Below are 26,764 nucleotides of genomic sequence, written 5' to 3'. Positions count from 1 at the left end.
ATCCATTGAATCTGATTAGACCATTAGCATCACGCAAAAAATTAACCAAAGAGTTTCAATATTTTTCCTATTTAAAACTTGACTCTTCTGTAATTACCAGGGGTGTGATTCTTCCGGATAAATCCGGAATTCCGGCTTTTCCGGCCGAAAAATGAGGCTTTCGTGAATCATGCAAATTCAAAAAAATTTGTGTGTGTGGGGGGGTCTGCAAAGCATGATTATAAATGACCTCATATCACTTCGCAAGTAGCCTATTTATTTGTCAAGATGGAACTTAATTCAAAGCAAACGAGCCTGCAGTCAGATCTCCGGCGTGTGGTGTTGGCTGCGAATTAAAAAAATAATGTGTTCGCCTACAAAGAGAGGGTATGCATTGACTTCACTTTTCCACGTGACCACGCCGGAACTCGCCCTGTTGAGTGGCAAACATTATGCTTTCTTTATTTTGCGGCACAACTCCTTGCTGTGTGCTTCGAGAGACCTCTGTATTTCGAGAGACTCAGCTGCGCAGCGTAGTGTTGCCAAGTCCTCATGTTTCCACCTGTTTTTTATTCTTAGTTTTTCATGTTTCCACCTGTTTTTTATTCTGTGGGTTAAAAATTAAATTATTTCGTTGATTACTTATTGATATTTGGGCTGTGTACAGTCATTGGGATGCTTTTGGGCTAGTTTTAAATGTCCATTTCGATGGTTTTGATAAGCGAATCTGACAACCCAGGCTGTGCGTTTACGCAAACGTTTGGTTCGGATTCTATAGAATCAGATTGCAGTGTTTATGGTGCATATAAACAGTATTGTCGTAACCTTCAATCGTATTAAATTCAGTCGGATTGACAAAATGTTGTGCATGTAAACATAGCCACTGTGCTGATAACGAAACATAGATATATACACTAGATGTCGCCTTGGGGCTCTGAGCATGCGTCAAAACCGCCGCCATCTTAGAACAGGGGTTTTGTTATAGGAAGTATCTAGGTAAAGCTGCTATCTCCGCCTGTACTTCGAATTCATGAACGATGCCGGACTTTTGTGCTGCGCATGGATGAAAGGGCTACTAGCATTATGCATTACAGTTAGAAAAAGTACATTTTCATAAAATCAAAACTTTTATTTTTTCCTGTACTAAATGCTAAATACATGTCTGACTGTTGAAACGAACCAAAAGAAAACCAAGAAAATTGCGTTCATGACGATTTATGGTGATTTCATTTCTGTTACACCATTGCCTACAATGACGCTGATGAGGGATTCCCCTGTTTCAAGATGGCGGCTCTAGTTGACGCATTCGATCCAATGAACTGCCGTAGCCAAGGCGACATCTAGTGTACATATCTATGATAACGAAACAGCACCACCCCAGTGGTGTATGCACATGATCCATTGAGTGCAAGGATTGTTCGCGTTGTCCGTAAAGAGAAACCTGTCAAGAGCCGGAAGCAAGTTGCAACTTGGTCACTTACACTGTTGCACCTAAATTTTTATCCACAGTAGCATGTAAAAACTTTTCAGTCGCAAATGCTGCACTGTTAAGCCCTGATTTGTGTGATGTGATATAGCAGCAGTATTAGCCTGGATGAGAGAGTTGCGAGTGTGTGACAGTAGCTGCTGTAATCCCTCCAGCACTGATATGATAAGACATGGCTAAACAAACGCAGTTCTGGAGCTGATGATAGCACACACATTCACTAAGACCTCGTCTTATCGACCCGCGTTTCATAAAGCACAGCGTTCAGAGTGTTTGTAGGCAGTTTGAGCGTATAAGCGTGTTAGAGAGGTCGAGGGTCTCGCAGGGAGATAAAACTGTGGGGCTGTTAAGAGTCAATACTCCAGCAGGTCTTCAATGTCCCCGTTTCACTTCTAGCTTTCTCTCCAGTAATACCCATACAGGCCTCGCTGTCTTCGGCTGACAGGAAACCCTCAGAGCTCTCCACACAGGGTGCCTGAGATCCGCTACACACACACAAACACAACAAAGCAGCATTCTTCCCTCTGTGCAGTGCTAACACACTAAATAGACTGTGTGCATGATACAAACATACACGAGAGAAAAGCCTTATTATGAAGCACCTGGAGGTGCCATAGCCAGCTGCCACATCAGCTGAATGTCATATGGTGTGTGTGTGTGTGTGTGTCTGTGTAGAGCTACATAGCAGAATTGATTTCACTACTTCCAGCAGTATTTATTTGTTAGTATTTGCAGTATTATTGCAGAAAGCTGGGTGATTTAATTCTAATTCTGTGGCTTTTCAAATCATGTGTAGTGTTGGGCGATATGCCCCATTGTGAGATCGCCCTAGCGTGAGCCTGTGACATTGTGATACACAATAGTATCGGGGAGGGGGTGAGGGGGGGGGGGGGCAATAGTTTACTTATTTATTTATTTGTCATTTCTTTCTCATTTATGACAAGCCACTTTATTGGTGGACAAAAAAGAAGCTGATTTACTCTTAAGGGCAAACAAGTCATGACCACAACCTTCTTAAAACTGATGCCATTAATTCGTGTCATTAAGGCTCAAGCGCTCTGAAACCTCAAAGCTTCTGCCAAAACACTTAAGATAAAAAGGAGTTTCACCTTTCAGCATGACAACTACCCAAATAACACCTTCAAATTATCAAAAGAATGGCTTCACCAAAACAAGATCAAGGTTTTAAAGCCCAGCCAGAGTTCAGATCTAAATCCCTTCGAAAATCTGTTGGGGTGATCTGAAGAGGGCTGTGCACATTGAACCCCCAACCAATTTGACAAAGTTTGAATGCTTTTGTCAGGAAGAATAGCAAGATATTGCAAAGTCAAGATATGCAAAACTGATTGACACTTACATATTAAGAGTACATGCTGTGATAAAATCTTAAAAGTATTAGTTTAGAGGTGTGCACACTTATGCAACCACATTATTTTATTTTTTACGTCCCCACCCCTAAAAGATTTCAGTTTGTTTTTCAATGAAGTTGTACAGGTTATAGGTCACATTAAAGGTGGGAAAAGTTTTTAAATGATTTTTTTTACATCACAAAACCCTGCAATTTTAACAGGGATGTGTATACTTTTTATATCCACTGTATATATTCTATTTGTGTTTTAAGTTTTTTATAATAAGTGAAGTTTACTGTTTAGTGCACTGATGTCAGACTCATTTTGGATAATAAAGTGTATTGTTAAATTGATAAACACATTGCCTTTATTAGATATCTTTGTCACATTATAATAAGTGTTTGATAAGCCATTGGATTGGTGTACAAAAAACTAAAGCTGAATAGCACACAAGCTCTCTCGAGGTAAAGCATCCAATGTGCAACTATGATGCTAATAATAATAGCATAATAATAATTATTTAAAACATAATATAAATATTTAAAAACAAGCCAACTATCTTCAGGAAGGCTGCGTGTAAGAGCTGAAGCAGTTGAGGAGATGGGGGTCTGCCTGACTGTAAATGACAGATGCTTTGCCAAAGCAGGAGTACGCTTATCGAAACACAATGATAGTAGATAGCTCCATACTGCAGATGTGACTGCATTAACAAGCTGATAGGCAAATCTGTTGCTGGTTAAAGATTAAACGGCCTCTAGGGCAGCCCAGCTCTTATCTCTGCAGTAGGCCACAGCATAGCGGAGCCGCTGGGATTAGTGCCTGCGAGTTTGTGTGTGTGTGTTTACACATGGTCAGTGGACTGCTCAGTGCTCCCAGGCAAGAATCATTTGGTGCTTTGTTATGCGGTGACCTGTGATTGTGTTAAACCCCCAGCATGTCCTGTCTGACCATCAGCAGCACATTACAGGAAAATATTAGATATAGGTTGTGAGCAGCTACAGTTCATCTGTGTTGAAGACATCGCCCTCTACTGGAGAACAGAATAACATGTATGTTAAAACAAGAGGAAGTGAATGAAGTCAGAAGCAGATTAGGAACTGTCTACATTTCATTCAGAATTAAGTATATTCTTTTTGTACACTAGCTCAATATGGACATATTTTTTATACACTGCAAGAATGTATAATGAGACATAAAATATAAGAACAGTGCCTGGTTAGGTAGGTAATGTTTTCTTATTTAAATCACATTATTTCTTTTTCATGCAATAGAATGTTTGAGCATGACACGAACATGACGGTGAGGTGTCTTCAATGTTATGAAGTCAATCTTGTTGTTTATTATAGATCAGTGGCGTAAACACAGATTCTGTGACTTTTGACACATTGCACAGTTTATCGAAAAACGAATCGGGATTACATTTACAGGTGACAATTACATAAATGCCAAAAGCCTTCAATTACAGCTGTCCGTTTGTGCCCGTTTCGCCAGTATGTTTGGGAACAAAATACAGCGGTGGTGAATCAGAGATTTAAAAATTGATAAGTTGACGTGTCTTTTAGCCATTTATTTAGCATTTTTTTTACTGATGACCTTTGCCTGTTTTTACTATTTGGTAAATATAGTTTTTTTAAGTTCAATATATGTTACTTTTTTAAATTGTTTCTTGTAACATGCAGTGGAAAGGCGGCTTAAGGCTGATGAAACAAAAATTGGCATCAGCACAAAAAAATCCATATCGGTCGATCCCTACAACATAACTCCCATAATTATTTGATATTTACATTATATGATTTAGTTTTGAATGTTTAGAATTTACTATGCAGCTGCTTTACAAAAACATTTCAAAACTTAAGCGTAAAATCTATTAACCTACAATCAAAATAATTGCAATTACAATATCAAGGTGAATAATCGGCAGCTTGTGATTATCGTGCAGCCCTATTGCTTTGTTTATTGGAGTGGCTTGATATGTATGTCATCTGCTGACATTTTCAATAAGTTTGGAATGGGACTGTCTGTTTGTACATAACACAGTGATGGGGTCTGAATTTTGTTTATTTTTGCAATGCCAATCCATTTTCACCAGTCCAATGAGCTTTTGATCATTATCAACTGTGTGAAGGTGTTTATGTGCAGTACATTACAACTGTGTTGAGTTGAACCCCTGTCACATGCTGAGTCCCGCCCTCTCTCGCTCTGTTGTGTGCGCCAGCAGGAGGAAATCAAGAGACAAGTCTAGTCTTCTGTTTAACCCTTCACACATTATAACCAACCACCTCGACTCTGTGTCAACATGATAAAACCATCAGTTTAGCTTTTATATGCTTATTTTTTGTAAAATAACTTTTTTTGATCTGATAGCAAATGGACGGTTAATCATTAGTTGGGTTAACAGTCCACATCTCTATTACAAAGCAACAAAAATAACAGGACTGGTAAGAGTGGCTTGGGTTGTTTCTGAACAAGATACTTTATTGATGTTGTAAGTAGTATTGAAGTTTGGTGTTAAATAAATCTGTATGAAAACTCTGCTAGTGGTGCAAATATTACATGCATCATCATGTTTGCTCTTGTGTAAATCATGGCATTAAGTGTGTTTGATCATGTAGGAGACGAGACACAGAAACATGTGCCTTTAGAGCGAGAGAAGAGCGGTGGACGGGCATGTCAGAACATGGCAACACCTCTGCCTTTTCAATTCAGTTTGTTTATTTGTCACATACACAGTCATCCATACAGGATACAACTTGCAGTGTAATGTAGGTAAGTGACCAGAATGGCGTCCAAACACGCGGCACTATCGGTAAATCTTACATCCCACCTCAACACAGCCTAAGAGAGAGGCGAGTTACCCTCCTCCTACGCTTTCTGGCTTTTATCTGAAACGGGCAGACCAATTATGGCTGGAGAGAGGGAGGGTCACGTGACATCACAGCAGCTGCTACAAGAGAGAGAATGTGTGTGTGTGTGCGCGTGTGCATTGCTTTGTTAGTTGAGCTTTGATCGCTCTGTGAAAGAGTGACAGTGTGTGAGAGAGATGGTTTGCTGGATGATGATGGACACGCTCCAGTGAGACAGATGGGAGTGTGTGTGTAATATGATGTATTCAAGTTCATATGCTAGTGTGCTTGTTGTGACATTTAGTGGTGTCACAATTCTAACATGTGGACTTTATATGATAAACAAGTAAAGTAAATTAATATTAAATTGAAGTAATTTAGTAGTAGATGAGTGAACGGATCAAACTTAAATGGTGTTTTAATTATTAATTTAAAAACCCTTAAAACTTTCACTTGACCAGTGTGTTCCTGCTTTGCTTATGTGAGCTTTTTGTTTATCTTATTAACCCTAAAATGCTTAAAAATTAGTGTTTCAACAATCATAATTACATATTCTGTTTTTTGTGACCTGGTATGTTTATCTAAAAGTTGGATCTCCTAAATGCCCACATAGTACAAACTGTCCAAATATTTCATTAACATTTCCAGAATGATGCTGTCATAAAAGATATGTAAAAATGTACAGAGTTGAGGTCCCACACTAATAATTCAGTCACCATAATATTATAATTTTTTTTCTGGTAGATATGGTAATTTACCGAAATTACTGTGTAAAAAATGGGCCTATGTTTATTGGTAGTAACATTGACCTCCTTCTCTCTTCTATGTCTTGTTCAGGCATGAGCCATGAGCCAAAGTCACCATCGTTAGGCATGATTTCCACGGCAACCCGCACCACAGCGACTGTCAGTCCCCTCACCTCATCTCCTCTAAACGGATCGGTTGTGCCCAATGGCAGTCCTGCATCTCAGTCCACGCACTCCGGATTCGCCGCTGCCCTCCGCAAGCTAGCCAAACAAGCAGAGGAACCTCGAGGTGAGCAGTAAGCCCCAAACACTTGACCCCTGATTCAGCACATTATCCTTATATAGATTTTATAATCTATACGGGTTTTATGTGAAAGCTTGTTGCAGAGACAGGTATTCAGGCCATTAACTAATAAACAAGATATTCACGAGCACCCCTACTGCACTTTTTCTATATTCATTTGCAGTGTAAACTTTGGTTTGTTGGTTTACATGGCAGTTATGCTGTCTCTGTGGTCACTTATGTTAATTGTTATGTGATGCCTCCGTCTCCGTCTCTTTTTGGCTTGTCTGTGGGTGGCATTTAAAAACAGACAGTTAACACATTCTATGATTAGGTGACTCACAATTCTATAAACTGTTCTAGAAAAGCTTCTACCTAATTTATCTCCAGTGCAGACATCTGTGGGTGGACAGCAGGGTCAAACTGGGCTGATGCAGAGACACAACAGTTAGACAGACTGATCCAGAGATGGGGTAGTTTTGAAAAGTTTTAAATGGGCTCTTATTTGTGGGTATTATTTGATTACAGACTGTGGATCTACAGGGATTACTACTGACTGTATAGAGACAGAGTGCAGTTATGCTAATTTGGGGACCACGCCCACCGGGGGGAAAACAATCCAACCGTCTCCATTGACTTTGTATTTGAAGAGGCCGCCTCCTTGTCATTTCTGGCTTTTAGCAAAAAGCAAAATAATGCCTAAAAGCTGCTGTGTGACAAGGTGAACAGCTAACAAGCCAAAAAACCCAGAGGTGAGTTTTTATAAGCTGTCGAACCATAAAACCCAGCCTTTAAGGAGAAAAAAGTAGATCGCCGACTACGTTTTCCTCTAGTGGGCGCAGTTCTATTAATAGGAGTACTATAAAAAGTTGCCTGTTTGCAATTTTGTAACTATAAACGCTCGTTTTTTGTGGTCTACGGCTTATAAAAACGTATTTACAGATAAACCTTAAAAACAGAATAAGGCCTAAAAGCTGCTGTGTAATAAGGTGTACAGTTAACAAACCAAAAAACCCAGAAATACGTTTTTATAAGCTGTCAAGCCGTAAAACCCAGCCTTTAAGGAGAAAAAGTGGATCGGCGACTATGTTTTCCTCTAGTGGGAGGGAATGCATTGATGTCACTTTTCCATGTGACCACGCCGGATCTCGCCCCCGTCGAGTGGCAAACCTTCAACAAAATGGCTGGCTTTCATAGCGGCTGCAGCGCAAATGCTAATAAAACTGACTATTATCAGCTTAAATTGGATTTAGTTGGACTTGATAGCAGAGGTGGACAATACTTAGTTGCATTAGTTACATTTTCCAAGCATCTGTGCTTTATTAGAGTGTTTGTATTGGGAAAAATGTTACTCCACTACATTCTAAAGCATATAATCATACTGTGTATTCTTTAACATTACATATTAAAATTTATTTAATATTACATTAAAGTTGTGTACTTTTACTTGATTAAAAGTATGTTAATGTACTTAAATATTAAATGTAAAACAAACACGTGTATTTATGAAATGTATTCGAATAAAAATGATGATAATATGCTTTGGAAACACGAATAAAATGCAAATACTTGAAAAATACTTTTAAGTAAAAAGTAAAACCTCTGCTTGATAGTGACCCTAGCAGCTTGTCTATAAAGCCCTGCATTTCAGCCCGAGCCCGACGGGGCCCGACCTGTTTACGCCCTTCGGGTCGGGTTTCGGGCCAATTTTAACATCACAGCAGATACGCGGGCCGGACCTCGGGCTTATTTAGGCTTTTCCATATTTTTCTATTTTTCAATTTAATTAAAAGAACATTTTGGCAGACATTGAGGATTGCAAAACAAACATAGGAAGATGTTTAACCTATCGCATGAGTCCGCTACGCACAGCCACACATTTACAATGCAGCTGTTGCGTATTTAACAGCAGGACCTTCAGCGCACCAGGAAAAATTATAAATGGAGTACTAGATTAAAACCTTGGATACTGTACATAATCTATGCAGACAGCATCCAAGACATAATCTATTCAAAACTTCTCCCTGTATTAATTTCGTGTAAGAAGGCTTTGTCTTTATTTCTTGTTTGTGTATGGATCGACTTTTTTTTGTTGGATGGATACATGAATAGCCATGTTCTGTGGTAAGTCCTTACATTTAAAAAAATTTATATGCAAAAGCGAAGTTGTAAGATAAGGCAACATGCATGTTTTCTGTTTCATGTTTATTTCGTTTAGTTTTGTATAGCCCTTTTTATTTTTTTATTTCTACACCCGTTGCAACTGCGAGCAGCAGAGCAACCTGCCTTCGCTTTTTAAAAATAGTGTGTGTTGATAATAAACGTTTAAACTAACATTGTGATATATGCTGAAAATATATATTTTATATGGTTGTTATTATAGGCAAGTGAAGTGTTGATTTGAGAGGCTCAATTCATCAAACATGTCATCAACTTGCTGTCGGCTGTTAACCGCTTGTTTAACAAACAAAAACTGCTCTAAAATGTAAATAAAAAAGAAATATAACTATTTTGCCATTTAAAACCAAACTGAACTGCTTTAATTGCTGCAAGAGTACAGCTGTACAAGCTGTGTAAGGAGTTATTTTTTGCTATTTCTTTGTATTTCTTTTGCAAAATCTATGCAGAATTTTGCAGAATGATTTAAAATGTTTTAAAACGATCCGAGAGAATGTGCGCTGTGAATATTACAAAAAAATAAAATATTTTATAACTATATTATACATTTTATTAAAGGATTTTTATTATTTTTTTATTTAAGCATTTTATTACCCTGAATTAAACTAGACCAACATGAACCAACAGATAATGGATAATGTGTTTTCACGACCATAGAGTTTTATATAATATACATATATTACTGTCTACAGTGTAAGAGTAAAAAGAAAAGGCTTCTCATAATGAATGTAGCATATAGCAAGATAATTTTTATCAGTTTAACAACACAATGTATATATATTTATCTTGTAAACGGATTTGAAATAATAAATAATTGTCGCGTCACGTAGCAAGAGATACAATAGAGATCTCATTAACTTCTCTGCAGTAAGTTTTATTTCAAATTCAAGTTTTACATATTAACTCTTTCACCGCCAGCGTTTTTTTAAAAAGTTGCCAGCCAGCGACAGCGTTTTTCATGATTTTCAACAAAGTTTAATGCCTTCCAGAAAATGTTCTTCTTTAAATATATAAACATACAATATACCAAATGAAAGTACAGACCCTCGCACGACCATAAATCGGCCTTTATGAAAACAGACCATGGTCTGTGGAGCCTTGTCCTTTGTTTAAATCCTTTATACAACATAAAAAGCAGCCCAACATGGCCTCACCCCCTTTGTTGCGGGTTCCTGGGGCTTGGTTTAAATTTTGGGGTTTGTGATGTCACTAACCCAGGAGGAAGCTCACTTGTAGTTTCTCCAGCCGTTCATTTGTAGTTTATGAGAAGCAAAATATAAAGAAAATCTCCCTTTGCATTGACCTTTGAGCAGTGTAACTTTGCAGATGTTGTTTATGCTCAAACAGCAACATTACACACTAACTGAAGTTAAAAAAGTTAAATAATAATTAAGGACCCCTTTTCAGGGTTTCCACGCGTCTTGAAATCCTTGAAAGTTTGTGAATCTGGGGGGAAAATTCAAGGCCCTGCGAAGCTTTTAAAAATATACATACAAAGATACAGGTCATTGAAAGTGCTTGAATCTATTTTATGCAAGAAGTTTACTGGAATAAAATCCATATTATTCCCTGTGTAGTGTAGGATAATATCATAAAAATTCTAGACTTTTAAAGCACATGTGCTAAACTGTTCGCTTTAAATGTTTATATCATTCTGTATGCGAATGTTGATTCATACCAAAAAAAGCTTTTTTGCATAGTTGTGTTTGACACATGAAAATGTCTCAGGTTACTTATGTAACGTCTCGGGTTACTTAGGGAACGAGACGCTGCGTCTCCCTTGCCATACTTCCTGCATCCCTGTAACGCCGTCTTTGGCAATATTTCAGATAGCGATATACTTCCTGGCTCCCGGTGTCACCCTGTCTTTGTCGTTAAGCCTCACCATTGGTTGAATTTGATATTCAGACGCACTTACCCCTGGAGGCGTCCCCAAAGTGTCACCGCAGTGTAACAATGTATCTTAAAAGGTAACACAATGTAACCTTGATCTCACTTAAAATGTGTCCCCACATTTAGTCCTTGAATTTGAGGGTATGCCTCATTTAGTCCTTGAAAGGTCCTTGAATTTGAAGTTAGCTAAGGCAGTGGTTTTCAAACTGGGGGCCGCGAGATGGTGCCAGGGGGGCCCCAGTTTTATGAAATACATTAATTTATCGTGAATTCTGTGTAATTAAATTGAAGAAAATAAGGTTACTAACCAAAAGCACTTTTTGTATAATTAATGTTTTTTATTAAAATGTTAGTTTTAGAACAGTTTTTTGTCACAAATTTTCTTTGGGGGGCCGCAAAGGAATGCACCGTACACAAGGGGGGCCGCAGACTTTCCTCCAGTTGCTCCCCGGATGCTGCAGTGATATCTGCCCACTTCTCCGCTTGTGCGTGTGTGTGCGTGCGCGTGTGTGTGCGTGCGCGTGTGTGAGCGTGCGGCCGGGTAATTATCAGGTTGTGGAGACCAATTGTCCCCACAAAGATAGGAATACCAGTATTTTTGTGACCTTGTGGGGACATTTTGATGTCCCCATGAGGAAACAAGCTTATAAATCAAACAAAATTATGTTTCTTGAAAATGTGAAGTAGTAGAAGGGTTTCTGTGATGGTTGGGGTTAGGGAATGGGGTAGGTTAGGGGAATAGAATATACAGTTTGTACAGTATAAAATGCATTACATCTATGGAATGTCCCCATAAAACATGTAAACCAGAATGTGCGTGGGTGTGTTTGTGTGTGTGTGTGTGTGTGTGTGTGTGTGTGTGTGTGTGTGTGTGTGTGTGTGTGTGTGTGTGTGTCTCTTCACTACTCACTGGTTGAGGTAAATGCAGAGGTGTCATTCCACTTTCACTTAGAAACCTTAATAATTTTGCATCACATTTTGTGTAGTTGTATTATAGTATTTCACTTTAAAAGGAAGAACAGGGTTGGGATTTTAATCTAAATGGATGTGATATCTGAAATTTCATTTAGTGAAGCGCCTTTTGCAGTAACAGCATATGGAGGCATGGTGAGTTCTGTTTTCACACCAGCTGTGAAGCGGGCTGTTTAATTAACTGCTGATGATGCTGTTTTAATGCAGGCTGGTGTGTGTGTGTGAGTTTAAAGGGATGGGATGTTGTATGCATGTTTCTGTGTATTTTGAGGTGTGGGTGTATGTGTAAAGGGGCAGGATGTAGTATATGTTTATTCCTGTGCACTTCAAGGTATGTGTATGTGTGGAGTGATGTGATGTTTTATACACGCGTCTGTGTATTTTGAGGTGTGTGTGTGTGGGCAGCATGGGGCAGAGGTGGGTTCATAGAGGAACCCACAGAGAACACAGAGATGCACATTAATCACACAGACACACACTCAGTCTGTGTGCAGTGTAAAAATATGTTAATTTCTTTGGCATTCAGAGCATGACAGGAAGTGTTGGGGTCTCTTATCTTTATATGGATATGGCTTCCTCTGAGATCAGCTTGCAAAGACATATCACACTGATTATATTTGAATATCATTAGCATGTCATAAAACACACCAGTTTGCAGGGACTCAGATGGTGTGTCAGGCCCATCTGCCCTGTGTGCATGTGGTTCAGTAGGGCTGAGGTTGAAAGAAAAGACCTATGTGTGTGACTTGCATGGAAACACACTAGGGCTGCAGCTATCGATTCTTTTTGTAATCGATTAATCTAGCACTGAATCGATCGATTAATCGAGTAATCGGATAAAAATTTTGTGTGTGTTTTTAAACAACTAAAACAAATAATGCATAACGAAAATGACGTGGTTGTAAAATGTTAAAGCATTTGGCTTTTATTTCAACAAAAAAATTAATTATTAATATGCACAACAGGTTTCATGCTGTAATCTAGCCCTGACATCAAAGTAAATATCTGGTTTATGTACATTTCTACACCTGCAGCATTTACCATTAGGCTACTAACATATAATATATCATTTATGGGGTGAGCCTATTTGCTATTGTAACAACCTGTGTGTGTGCGCACACGTGCACCTGTGTTTGTGTGTGCACGCGTGCTGTGCGTGAGAAAGAGTGACACCCCAGTCAGACGTTCAGTTGCTTCATTGCATTTTGGTACGGCAGAAATAAATACATTCCTTTTCAATAGAACGCTGCATTTGGTTTGCATCACTTGCATTGCGGTGCATTTTAGGTTAAGAATCCGTTCGAAAAATCACAACATCACATCCCGCTGTATACAGTGAATGCATGCTGAAATTATTGCTGCGTGGCTACATAAAAGTTTAAGCATATGTGATGCATTGCACGATCGGTCTGACTCGCGTGGGAGAGAATAACTTCCTTATGCTAAACTTCAATAAAACAGAGATTATTATTATTGAACAAAATATGTCAAGTTGCCCATATATGATTGCACCGTGGTGCCGTTTTTTGGTACACACACCTGTAAAGTGCATGCGTGTGTGTGAAGGGGTTCTTTATTAAGCTATACTCTCCTGCAATTGAACGTGAATACGTTTACTACTTAAAAACATCAAAGCTAAACATCACATCTAGTCAAACCGCATAACGACATCGCTACAAATACAGTATGGGATTAAAATCAGCGGAAGCTACGTTACCTTGTTTTATCGACGCTTGGTGAAACAGCAGTTGATGTTTTCGGTTCAGATGCTGAATGTAATGATAATGTAATGATCCCAAACTTTAGACATTCTCTCTCTGCCGTTTATGGACATATTTGCTCCGCCATTGTGCCAACTAAATTCAAAATGTACCACGCGCTATGATGTGCTTCCTGAACATTGAACAACGGTCCGTGTGAATCAGATCTCGGCGCGTGTCATAGGAATTTAACGAGGCTTCGAGGCAGAATTTTTGCCTCGAGGAATTTTTTTAATCGAGTAACTCAATGAATCATTTCAGCCCTAAGACACACACACACACACACACACACACACACACACACACACACACCCATTGTCATGTGTGGGCTGTTATTGCTGCAAAGACACTTTAGAGTGTTTCTGCCCGATCAACACTGAGACAAGAAGAAGAGAATGATGGTAAAGAAGCAGCATGGTTTTGCTTATGTGAGAGTGAATAATGTTATGCTGTGCGTATGTTGGGGGGCTGATGAATTATTCACATAGACATGTTTGTCTATATGGCAAAATAGTGAGAAACAGCAACACATGAGCATCTCTTAATACTCTGAGCAGAACGGGCTTCATACTTTCAGTTTCCTCATGATTCGTATCATAGTTTGTGCTAAAGCATTGCTATAATAACAGTATTATTCATGAGACATTTTCACTGTGTACAGTACTCGGTACCTGGTACTTTTTAGTACCGCCTCGGTTAAAGGGATACTTCACCGATTTAGCATTCAGCTTTGTATCTGTAGAAACCCGGCAGTATTACTGAATGACCATGTTTCCCTCCCTCATTTCCCCCTGAGAGGAGAGATATCTGCATTTTGGTTCTGCAAAAAAGTCCTCCGATGATGTAATATGACGATTTTTGCATCATCGGAGGACTTTTTTGCAGAACCAAAATGCAGATATCTCTCCTCTCAGGGGGAAATGAGGGAGGGAAACATGGTCATTCAGTAATACTGCCAGGTTTCTACAGATACAAAGCTGAATGCTAAATCGGTGAAGTATCCCTTTAAGGTTCCAAGCGAGCCCTGTGAAAAACATCCTATGCTCAATGTACTGGTTCGGTTTATCTTGTCATTTATGTTTCTGGATTTATAAATGTTCCTTACTGTGTTGTGTGCAATGGTGAGTGTGTGTTTAATTGACTGAGCCAGACAGGAAAAGATGTAATTATTGCAAGCACCTCTTTACCTCTCCTCAGCCTGGCTTTGGACTGAAACCTTTGTCATGTGTTTTTTAAAAGCTTTCTTCAGACAGCACTGTCTGAAGTAACAGCACTGAGATGATTTTTGCACCTATCCTTATTAATGTTTGAGTTAGCAACCGTCATGTGTTTGATCTGAAACTAGCCTATCCAGTGTGCGTGTATCATACTAGGTCAACAATAGAGTTCTATATATAAAGGGCCGTTTTTATAAACACTGGTTTATTACACAGCGACCGATCATTGCTCATGTCTTTTTGGATGTGTTCACTTTGTCTATCTGCACATGCATTATAGATCAAAAGATAAACCTTATTTAGCTGTTACATTAAATAATTCAATTCCATTTTAGTTGTTACAAAGTTGTTTAGTGTGAAATATTTTTGTGCGAACATGTGACAGTCATGTCAAACTGCAAATGTGTTATTCTGGTGATGGTAGTGCCTCAAAACTGTTAGGGTAAGAAGTGAAGTGTGTGCGTGCGTGAGAGAGAGAGAGAGAGAGAAAGAGAGAGACAACGACAATGCTAATCATTTAGAAAGTCTTACATGGCCTACACGAAAAAAATACGCTGGATTTACACACAAAAAATAAAAATACAGTGCATCATTTTTGCATCCACTTTTTTTAAGTAAGTTTAACATGAAATTTTAAGCAATTATTAAATTATTATATTAGTTCAAGCCCCAGCTTTGGCAGGTGGCCTTTCTGTGTGGAGAATTTGCATGCTCTCCCTGTGTCAGCGTGGGCGTACTCCGTTGTCCTCCCACAGGCCAAAAGCATGCAAGTTAGGCAAATTGGAGATGCCAAATTGTCCCTCCCCCAACCTGTGTATGGATAAACTTGTTTGAATAAAACTTGTGTATGGATAAACTGGTTCTCGCCATGAATATAGTCGTAGATGCTGGAATGGCGTAAAGAAATAAAGGAAGAAGAAAAATATCTGTGAACTGTTGAGGAAAAACATCTTATGTGTAACATTTATATTATATCCTTGCATTACATCAGATCTTAAAGATGTCGGTCTTAAGTCAATCAAACAATAAAACAAAAAAGTTTAACATATATTGATTTAGCATCTATTAGTTTTATCAGTGGTTTTAAGGTATGGATGTGGTCGTTTTTGTGGTAATTTTGGATTTTTCTACAATTTTTAGTAAAGAATGTCAAAATATATATATCTAATTAAAAAAATTGCTCATTCTGACTCAATTTGCCAGCACGGGTCGCAAATGATGCAGCAGCAAACATAAATGGAGAAAGGGTCTTCTAAAAAGAAAATTCATATACAAACAAAACATTGGCTGATGGTTCTATCAAAATGTAAACAGGCTGGTGTAAACATACATTTTGAATATAGCCTCAAAATGATATCATGATATTTTGAAGGTATTAAAAAAAATATGGAAAAGGAAGGGCGTTTTCCATCTAATGCGCTGTCATTGATGACAGACTACCCAAGTCAAAGTGTAAATCTATTGTCATAAGTCATCCGTAGCCAGCCTATTGAAAGGGGGGGGTTCTTTTTTTCAAAAAGTGGACCTTTTTTACAGTTTTTCTCCTTTTGTATTTAAGTATGAATAGGGCAGTACGTAGGATTTTATAAATACTGAGGTCCATATATGTATTTTTCTAGGGCATGCACCCCAGGAAAAAAATCTTATTTTTCTGCTCTACATATATGAATTTTAAAACATCAGAAAACCAAAGAGTCAAATAACTATCGATTTTTTAAAACTATGTCAGTATGCAGAAGATTTGTGTTGGTCATTAGAAATACATTTCTCAGGAATACATTTTACATAAATCATTATTTTACCATGGGCACACTGGGGTATGTCAGTAAAGTAAACATAGGCTTACTGAATATAGAATAATTTTAGTGAATTAACTAAAGGCTATCAATGATTAGTTTATTAAATTAATTCAAAATATGAACACTTATTATACACTAAATATGCTGAAATACATAATATGCAGGGAACTAGAATTTTATAAATGGGTTGGCCAAGGCTACTTTAGGGGGTCCATATGAAAGAAAACTGTAATTATTAAAAAAGCATAAATGAATCTATGATTACTTCACATTACCCCACATTAGATTAATATTCTTTTTACCCTGCATGCATTATACCAACTGTGTAAGATGTAAACATAAGGTAAGCCTTAATTTTAAACTTCTCACATCTGATTTACTGTCTGTTAATGATCAAAAGGCTTATTGTTAACTGCAGTTACTTTAGCAAAGTTGTCCAGAAAATCAAAATTCCACGATAAACCTTAAACTCACTTTTAATAGCAGAGCTCAACACTAGAAAGAAGTTAGAGTCAGGACCAGTGAGTGATTTTCTCTTCTTTTTTTATAAGCCAAAAGATGAACGTGCGCTCATTTAAACTCCGTGCACGCGCGTTACCGGTGGATGAAGCATTGTACCGCGCACGTGATGCGTCCCGTTTTCAAGTTCAAGCTTCGCACTAGTCCAGTACAACACAGTGAATCATACAGTAAAAGATATCTTAAAGAATTAAAGAGTGGCGTTGAATTTTGTTAATAAACACGCTGAATAACGGGAAGTGAATTACTGGAGGGAGTTAAAGAAGCGCATTAAATTTGGACATCCATATGTGCTCAGCTGCAGTGTCTTGTCACCTTGACAGTCACTGCGTTTCTTATTTCTCGTCAATAAACGGCTGTATAATAGTCAGAGTTTGATTACTTACATCTTTCTTGCACTTCCACTAACTGCGCATCCCTGTGTTGCACTTCTGTCTGCCTGGTTTGATTTTATTGCTCATCTCTGAATAATTTTGACTTTATCTTACTTAATGGGGTGCAGCTCAGATCCGTTGGCCTGTGACATCACACTACCGCGAGATCTAGTTAAAAGCATACTTAGTCATGCTAAGACGTCACATGCTGATCGGTCTGCGCAGCCAGAAGTCAAACGAGTGCTGAGCGTTGAGCGTCAGAAAATGACCGAGATCCGGACCTCGTGGACCTCAATGGTGGGTACGGTCATGCGTCCAGCTTCAATAATGTATCATATTAATTTGAAACAGCAACCCAGAATATTTGTCGCAAGCATTGATTAAAACAATGATGACAATAATAACGTGAAAAAACGACTTAAATTCTGGACCTTTTGGCAGTGAGGGGGGGTTCGTTCGAACCACCCGAACCCCCCCCTGCCTACGGGCTTGACTATGACACTACCACAGATTTTCAGTAATTTTCACAGATCCCAGTAACTTAAGTCATTAGCTGACAATTATACATTTTGATTTGATTTTACATGTAAGTGCACTTTTGTTTGCATAAACATCAAATAAATAACATTAATCATGGCACATTTGGGGTCGCGAGATAAATGTTAATCCAGTTCAGATAAAACACAAGTGAATAAATCAGATTATCATATAAACAATCAGCAAGTCATCTGTCTGTGTATGTGGTCTGTATGTTGTGAGAAATTGGGTATACTTTAGGACCCAGAAGTGACCTGCACGCTCGCGCCTCGTGGCAGTCGCTGAAGAAACAAACACTGAGCTTTAAACTCATCAGATGACATAATATTTAATTAGACAGATCCATCTTTTCTGTTTATTTTCTATTAAATTAAGTCAGTAAGGTGCGTCAGTACACCTAGAATGTGAACATTTTTAGTATTTCAATTCAGTCGGTAAAGTAAGTTATTGTCATCACAGTGGTATGAGTTGGTATGTTTTCCCTATATAACACAACTCCTTGGGCATAAAAAAATAAGTTTGGTTCTGGTTGGTTGTCAGTTTAGGTCATGGGTCGGTAGGGAATTTTTTTCCCAGTGGCAGCAAGGGATAGGTAGGAAATGCTTAAATATTTAAATTGAATAGCGGATATATTTGAGGTGACTTTGGCTATATTGCGTGTTTGTCTCACGCAGCGCAGAGCCACGTCTCCACGGATTATCTCTTTTTAATTGTGTGTGTGTTTGTGTGTGTGTGAGACAGAGAGAGCGACAGAAAGAGAGAGAGCGAGAGAGAGCAGGAAAGGTAAATGCAGCTGAACAAATACACTGCGTGTTTTAAAGTAAAAAATAAATAAATAACTAAACACAATATGTGGAGGCCGGTGTTGAATCTGTCTAACTAGTCTAACTTATGTGTGGGAAACACTGTATGATATGAAAAATATCTTGTGTGAGCCTGTGGCTAAACTATAAAAGTGGAACAAATGTCATAATCAGGGCTTGACATTAACTTTTTTGCTCACCAGCCAAAGTGGCTAGTTGTTTTTCAAAGTTACTAGCCACTCAGCATTTTCACTGGCCAAATTTTTGTTGCTGGTAAAATAAATTTTATATGATTAAACTTGACTTTGGCATCCTAAAATGACTTTAATTCGAGCAAATTTACTTGCTAAATTAGATGCAGACTGAATTTCAAATGCAGTCTGACTACCCAAATTAAGACAACATTTATTAGCTGGTATATCAGTATAGAGATCATATCATATATTTAGGTATGCATACCTCCTCCCTCATCAAAAAAGCCAACCAACACCTGTATTTTTTAAGGAGACTGAAAAAGGCTCACTTTAATCCATCTGTCCTCACAACCTTCTATAGAGGAACTATCGAGAAGTGTTCTAACGAGTAACATCTCTCTCTCTCTGGTATGAAAACAGCAGTGCTTCAGAGAAAAGGGCCCTGAGGAGGGTGGTGATCAGGGTGGTCAGCTGAGAGGATCACGGGGGTAACACTAGCACCCATTGAGAACTTGGCCAAACAGTGTTGCCTCTCTAGGGCAAGCAAAATCATTAAGGATGTTACACACCCCTGCCACATCTTGTTTTCTCTCCTACCTTCAGGAAGACGGTATCGCAGTCTAAGATGTAGATCTGTGCGGTTCCAAAATAGTTTTTTTCCGACATCGATCAGACTGCTAAACAATACCACGCTATAGCTTGGGTTGGGTGAAATAAATTGGCTGTGGGGTGTATATGTATATGTATATGCTGACTATTATTGTATATATAGGATTTGTTAGCTGTGTTATGTCTCTGCTTGTGATTTTTTGATAGTATATTTATTCTCATTTATCTATGGCTGCTGATGATGTTTACTTGTGTGTTTTTGTGGTGGTCCTATGCAACATAATTTCGTTCTGCATTGCACTTCTTGTAGTGTATTGTTAGAATGACAATAAAATATTCTTGAATCTTGAATCTAGAGCAGGGGTGTAGAAGAAACACTAATTCTAAACTGAAAAGATAAACCCATCGACAACCACTTTAAATATTTATTAACAACAGCAGTAAATACTGTCAAGAAATGTACATTAATTTTACTGTCAGCTAGTTTATGCAGATGTATTTAATAAGCTTGATCATGGTTTCTGGTTAAAGTGATTTAAGACTTTTACTGACAAATGTCAAGAGGACATTACTGTTACATTAAAATGATGCGCGCACCTCTCAGCTGGCGAGTTTCCTTTGATTTCGTGTGCATTCAGGTATGCGCTGAATTTTTTTCCGCTCTTACCCTGAGAATGTGCACGCAATATATATCTCTTCAATCACTTCCATGCAATTGTTTTATCTTTCCCGAAGTGTGTATGCGCTCAGACTGCGTCCTCTTGGGCATTCGCAAATCCATCAGCTCTCGCGCGCTCTCTGGAAGGTGACGCTTTGGTCCGCAACGCCCCGCTGATCGCATGCGCGTCTCTCAACAAACGGTCTCTTTGCGTTGCGCTGGGTGCAGAGTGCTCATGGAAGTTGTCGCATTGCATATTGTTTATCATTTCGCATAACTTTTAAGAAACTACAATTAAAAAATGATATTCAACCTGCCAAAGTGGCTAGTGGGATTGGCTGTTTTACCCGCCACGACCGAAATCTACCCGCGTTTGGCGGGTGTTCATGTCAAGCCCTGGTCATAATACCATAAATTCAAATATTATAATTCACTTACTGTCAGCAAAAATGAGCCTTGGTTTGTGCTCTCTGGAAGAGAAAAGCCCACTTGCATATCGTTGTTCAGTTCGTCTTTTTTGGTCTGTAAGTTACAACTTTACATTGCTGTGCACGAAACAGCATCTCGAATGCACACCAAAAGTTACCAGTGCTTTTGTAAGTGACGACAACGATGTGTGAACGATTGTGTTAACGACCGTATAGCTGCCTTGTTTGATAGCATCGCTGGAGGACGTTGCATCGCGTACTTTACAAAAACGTAAAAGGTAAATTATATTTCGCCTCAAAGTTTTTTTATTTGTGTATTTATTTAATGTGTATTATTTCTTCCCCAAGCTCATAAAATAAATTTGGGTCGCACATAAATTGGCAGGGTCGGTCGGAAACCGGAACCAAACAAAACATTCTTTTATGCCTTAACACTTCAGTTTAACAGTGACTAAATTAACTTGCACATGCTCAGTTGAGTCATTTGTTTACTTTTTGGCCACACATCACCCACTGTTAGTATCTCCTCCTCGCATACCTTTACATCTTGGTTGTACTTGTGTTGCTGACATGCTGCTCTTGTCTCAGGTGTTGTTGCTGTGCGTGTTAGGGAAAGTGAATGCGGCATACATCATCGCGTTGCTATATCATTGATATTATAATATGACATTTTTATCATGTAAAAATTATACCGGTATTATCGTGAACGGTATGATATAGCACACCCATACCTCACTGTCTGTTTTCTGTATTTAACAGTGTCATCCATCAGCAGCGAATCTTCTCCTGTCTCATCCCCGGCCACTAACCACAGTTCCCCGGTCAGTACGCCGAAGCGTGGCCCCATGGGTCCAGTTATAGTGCCTCCCGGGGGTCACAGTGTACCCAGTACCCCACCTGTGGTTACCATCGCTCCCACCAAAACTGTCAACGGCATGTGGAGAAGTGAGGGCCGACCTGTTCGAGAGGTAAATCACAGAAACGCACATAAAAGCCAGGTACCAAACTGAAGCTTTATTTAATTACACCTGTTTTTGCCGTTTAGATTTTTAATACAATTATTACACTAACATTCAACATAATGTATTGTCAGGGTCTAAAAGTGATCAGTAGATGCTCTGCCTACTTTTTTGTTATGTTTCCCAGTCGACACACACACACACACACACACACACACAAACAGATGCTGGAGAGTTCCGGCTGGGCAGCAGCACCACATGTTCAAATGAATTGCTTTAACTCTGGCCCTGGTGTGTCTAAATGTTTGCAAACAAAAGTCCTTTTACTGGCTCTGAGAAATGAACCAAGAAAAACTTGTGAAAGTGAAAATATTGGTCTCTAAAGTTAAGTTAAAGGACAAGTTTGGTATTTTACACTTAAAGCCCTGTTTTCAGATTGTTTATGATGAAATAGAACAGTTTTGACTGAAATTTGGACATATGATGCTGGCCCGAGAATTTTCGGGTGTTTGTTGTATCAGCCCCCACCTCTACAATGGCTGTATAGGTGCACAGGAACAATCCTTCCTAAAATGCATTAAACTTTCGTTTACAAAGACGTGAAACACTCACCGAGTGGTCAGGGGTGTTCACTGATATGCTCACCCAAAAATCGCTGCAAAAGACACATTCCAACAGGCTTTATCGTAGTTTTTGTCCAACTTCATTGACTTGCATTAGATGTGCTGTGAGGTACGGTATTACTCTGCGCTGGGAACTTTGTATTCTTGCAATTGGCAAAAGTGGATTATCGCCACCAACTGGGCTGGAGTGTCTATTATTCAAGCTCTCAGCGGAAGAATATACAGGTGTGAGGCGTTTGGAAAAATAGGTCCATAAGTTTACAACGAATGCTAAAACAGCTTGTTGGAAAGCATCTTTTGCAGCGATTTTTGTGTGAGCATATCAGTGAACACCCCTGACCACTCGGTGAGTGTCTCACGTCTTTGTAAACGAAAGTTTAATGCATTTTAGAAAGGATTGTTCCTGTTCCAGCCATTGTAGAGGTGGGGGCGATACAACAAACACCCGAAAATTCTCGGGCCAGCATCGTGTCCAAATGTATATGAGAGACGGATCTCTAGATATGGATATTATAAATATGACAGGTGCTATGAGGCGATGACCAACGTTTTAAGGTCATGACCCTCTTTACTTTCTATTAGACCTGAACCGATGTCTCTTTCTCATCTTTCTGATCAAAGATGTTTGTACTATGAGCAAACGGTGCATCAAACTGCATCGCTTGAATGGGTGCTCATAAGACTGACATGACATCTTTATAATCATGACATGACACATGTCATGAACATGAAGGAGATTCTATGCATGTCATTAAGTTTCATTCGCTCAGTTGTGTCATTTTTAATGCAAATATGACATTGTTTGAGATGCCTTTGTCATGACAACTTGACATACACCAATACTTCAAAACTTGTCAAGATAACTTGACATTACCAAGACAACATAACAAGTCATAAACATGACATAGCAGAATAATTATCAAACTTAAGAAACTACCTAGCTTTATCGGTTAACATTACATTAAACTCTCATGTGGTCGGTTTTGACATTGGCAGTCCTGAGGCCATTATAATTGTCATGAATATTTTTCTGACCACTTTTTACCAGTGATCAAATTATATTTGTCATTAAAATGTCATTAACTTTAACTACACTTAAACAACCGAAGTTGACCAAAGTACTTCACCGGTTTATGATTATGAAGGTCATGTCATGTCAGTCCTATGAACACCCCTTCAAGTAAAGTGTTACCACTCGTGTTTTGTTGTAGCTTGCTTAAAGTTTAGAAAACTTTACAACTATTAGCATTATGTGTGCTTGCTTGCTTTATTTAGAGACCTCTGCACGCGAGAGACCTGCTGCTGCATGAGCACAGAGAGCGAGCAAGAAAGAGATACTTGTGGTGGATTCACTGGCACTTATTATGAAATTATAGGTGTTTCTCAATGTCAAGGAAGGATCCTCGGAAGCCAGAATTTCGAGGATGCTATGTCATTAACATCCTTCAAAGGACTGTTCCAATTAGAGGTCGACCGACATGTTTTTTCCTCTGGCCGTTGCCGATATTTAGAAGTCAGGGCAGCCGATGGCGCCAATAAATATGATGCAAATTCTTGGCCGATATGTTTGGCTGATTTTCTATTTGTACATAATAATCAAAATGTCCTCATCATTAGCAGATATTTAAAGGAATAGTCTACCCTTTTGCCATATTAAACTATGTTATTACCTCGACTTAGACGAATTAATACATATCTATCTTTTTTCAATGCGTGCACTGTACAGAGCGTCGTGAATGTGTTAGCATTTAGCCTAGACCCATTCATTCCTATGGTACCAAACAGGAAAGCCACCAAGCACTTCCGTGTTTTCCCCATTTAAATAATGTTACATGAGGAGTTATACCAGTAAGTATGGTGCCACAAAATAAAACTTTTTTTGGTGCCATAGGAATGAATGGGGCTGGGCTGGGTGCTAGCACATTCACGGCGCGCTGTGCAGTGGACGCATTGAAAAAAGATAGGTATGTATTAATTCGTCTAGGTTGAGGTAATAACATAGTTTAATATGGCAAATGGGTAGACTATTCCTTTAAAATGCAAAAATGTCACTATTTAAGCCAAAGTATTTAAAAATCTTGATGACTGGTATTAAAAACCTCCTCCGCACCATGCATTTATCAGACACAGATATTACCTGACACTCTGCTGTCGTCATTTCTTGCTCTTTGATCAGTTTTTTACCATGTGAGTCTTGTGACTTCAGTGTTGGGCAGATCTGTTGTTTAAACCATTTATTCAAACGAACCAGTTCGCGAATCAGTGTGTTGTGTGCTAATCCAGGCTATGCCAAAAATCTGCCAAATTAAAGGCCCGGCGGAAAAATCAGGCGACCTCTAGTTCCAATGTCAAGAATCCTGGAAATTTCAACCAAGGACTGAGTCCTTTGTTCGAAAAATATCCCATGTACAGGAAAGGATGCATATGTGTAATCTTCGCACTCTTAAATCACTCACAATCCTATGCGCGCAGCACCGAAAGCAGACCTTTTCACTGACGTAATGACGCAATAACGTGCACTTGCTAGCCTGTTCCATTTACGTGTTCTCCGAATGCTAAAGAGGAGCCTTGTCTAGCCTCTGAAGGAAGTGACAAGGAAGAACCAGTCAAATATCCTTGACATTGAGAAACACCTTATGAGTAGGTTATTTGACAAGTTTCTAGTTTCACGATTGTTTATGGTTTAAAGCAGCTTTACTTGGACACGAATTAAATAAAGCACAGAAAAGTCCAAGAACAACAGAAGTAGCAAAATTGTTATGGTTATCAATTAAACCTACAGAATTCCTGCAGAATTTAGCTCCAACCCCAGTCCAACACAACTGAAGCAGCTAATCAAGGTGTTCGGGGTTGCTTGATAATTACAGACAGGTGTGTTGGAGCTGGATTTGAACTGAAGTCTGCATGACGGTAGCTCAGTCTTCTAGTAAGCAAGCCTACAGGCCAGCAGCAATTTATATATGAATAGATTTTATCCTCAGACATCCCCTAGGATAAATGTGGATAGACTGCTAAATTCTCAAGATTTTTGCTGTCACCAGCATTATAGTTAAGATAGACTGACACAAAGATATGGCCCTGGGCTGTGCAGCGCTGCTAATCTAATGCAGTCAGTGACCAGCAGAGGGTGTAAAGTTTACTTTCTCTCTACACGGTGTACATGCTGTCTTCTGTTAGTGAGAGGAATTTAGTGTGAATAGTGATAGAAATTGTAAAAAAAATCTAATACTTTTAAATGTGATAGAGCTGCCAATTTCTAAGATTTCTTCTCACAACAAAGAGTCAAGTTCAGTCTAAACATCTTTTAAACAGTGTCGGAGGTGATCATTTACATCTTTGCATTTGGCAAATGCTTTTGTTCCTCAAATTAAGATGACAGGACTTTTGACAATGCTTAGTGTTTTTATATAGACCGTTTTTACATAGACTGTCATCTGTTTAGGCTGAGTCGGGGAATCGCGGCATCAGACAGGACAGGTTAAATTCAGAGGCTTCCGCTACCCAAGAGAAAGGGGGTCCCACAGTCCCAGCCCACCTGATCGGAAACCCTTATGCATTTGCCTTGAACCCTGCGTCTGTGATGCAAGACTCACGCTTCCAGCCTCTAAAGTAAGTATTGCTTTCTCCACACTGTCCAAGAATGAAGTGTTACCGTTACTGCAGTTAGTATTAAAACAACAACATATCTTGCTTGTGATGAACCGCAAAAATAATGTCACTCACAAATTCAGCAGAATCAAAGTGGCCTCTGTGTCTGTTTTCCCACCTTTCTGCTCTCTTAACGTCTCTCCTGTTCATGTAAGTCCTAGCCTTTGTCTAATCATGATTTTTTTATCATAACCCTTGTTTATCCAGTAATACTCCAGTAAAACTCTTTTCCATTTTTGTACATCAACACATTAGCCATCTCTCTTTCGGAAGTCAAATGTCCCATTGTTGTTTTGCCGTTTTTCCCGGAAATTGTTTATCCTACCTTTAATCATCAAAATGAAATTTAAAGGACACCTAGTATGTGTGTGTACCTTTAAATGCTAATGAGCTACTGCTCATAATTCCCTTAGTAAAAGAGACAGTGAACAGTTAAAATAGATCTGATTCCTGTAAACACAGTCTGAGACGGCTCATTATTGAGATATGGTGGACAGCGTACAACTTGCTGAGGGGCGGAAACTATGGTAATGCAGGATTGTCAGTAAGTGTCTGTAGGCGGGGCTTTATCAGTGTGACATCACAATAACAAGAGAATAAAACAGCATGTCTAATGAGACTGCTTTAGCCCATAATTTACTCACCCTCATACCATTTTGGGCTTATTTAACTTTATTTCTTCAGCTGAGCACAGTCAGTGTTACAACCCGAATTCCGGAAAAGTTGGGACGTTTTTTTAAATTTGAATAAAATGAAAACTAAAGGAAATTCAAATCACATGAGCCAATATTTTATTCATGTCTAATAAGACTGCTTTAGCCCATAATTTACTCACCCTCATACCATTTTGGGCGTATTTAACTTTATTTCTTCAGCTGAGCACAGTCAGAGTTGCAACCCCGAAAAG

General features: G+C 38.8%; 2 protein-coding genes across 3 annotated transcripts in view; one reads left to right on the top strand and one right to left on the bottom strand.

Moving 5' to 3' along the window:
* Positions 1 to 26,764, bottom strand: part of dusp22a (dual specificity phosphatase 22a) — a 390,938-nt gene that overhangs the window by 216,355 nt on the left and 147,819 nt on the right. The window lies entirely within an intron of this gene.
* The window catches only part of gse1b (Gse1 coiled-coil protein b), a 202,940-nt gene that overhangs the window by 157,279 nt on the left and 18,897 nt on the right, over positions 1 to 26,764 (top strand). For both annotated transcript variants that reach the window (XM_055173416.2, XM_055173417.2), the window contains 3 exons: positions 6,495 to 6,692; positions 21,387 to 21,595; positions 25,652 to 25,818. In XM_055173416.2, the coding sequence (XP_055029391.2) occupies positions 6,495 to 6,692; positions 21,387 to 21,595; positions 25,652 to 25,818 (574 nt within the window). The remainder of the gene's footprint in view (positions 1 to 6,494; positions 6,693 to 21,386; positions 21,596 to 25,651; positions 25,819 to 26,764) is intronic.

The sequence above is a fragment of the Misgurnus anguillicaudatus genome, chromosome 15 (assembly GCF_027580225.2).
Source record: "Misgurnus anguillicaudatus chromosome 15, ASM2758022v2, whole genome shotgun sequence".
Classification (NCBI taxonomy): Eukaryota; Metazoa; Chordata; class Actinopteri; order Cypriniformes; family Cobitidae; genus Misgurnus; species Misgurnus anguillicaudatus.
This window is presented reverse-complemented; position numbering and strand designations above follow the sequence as displayed.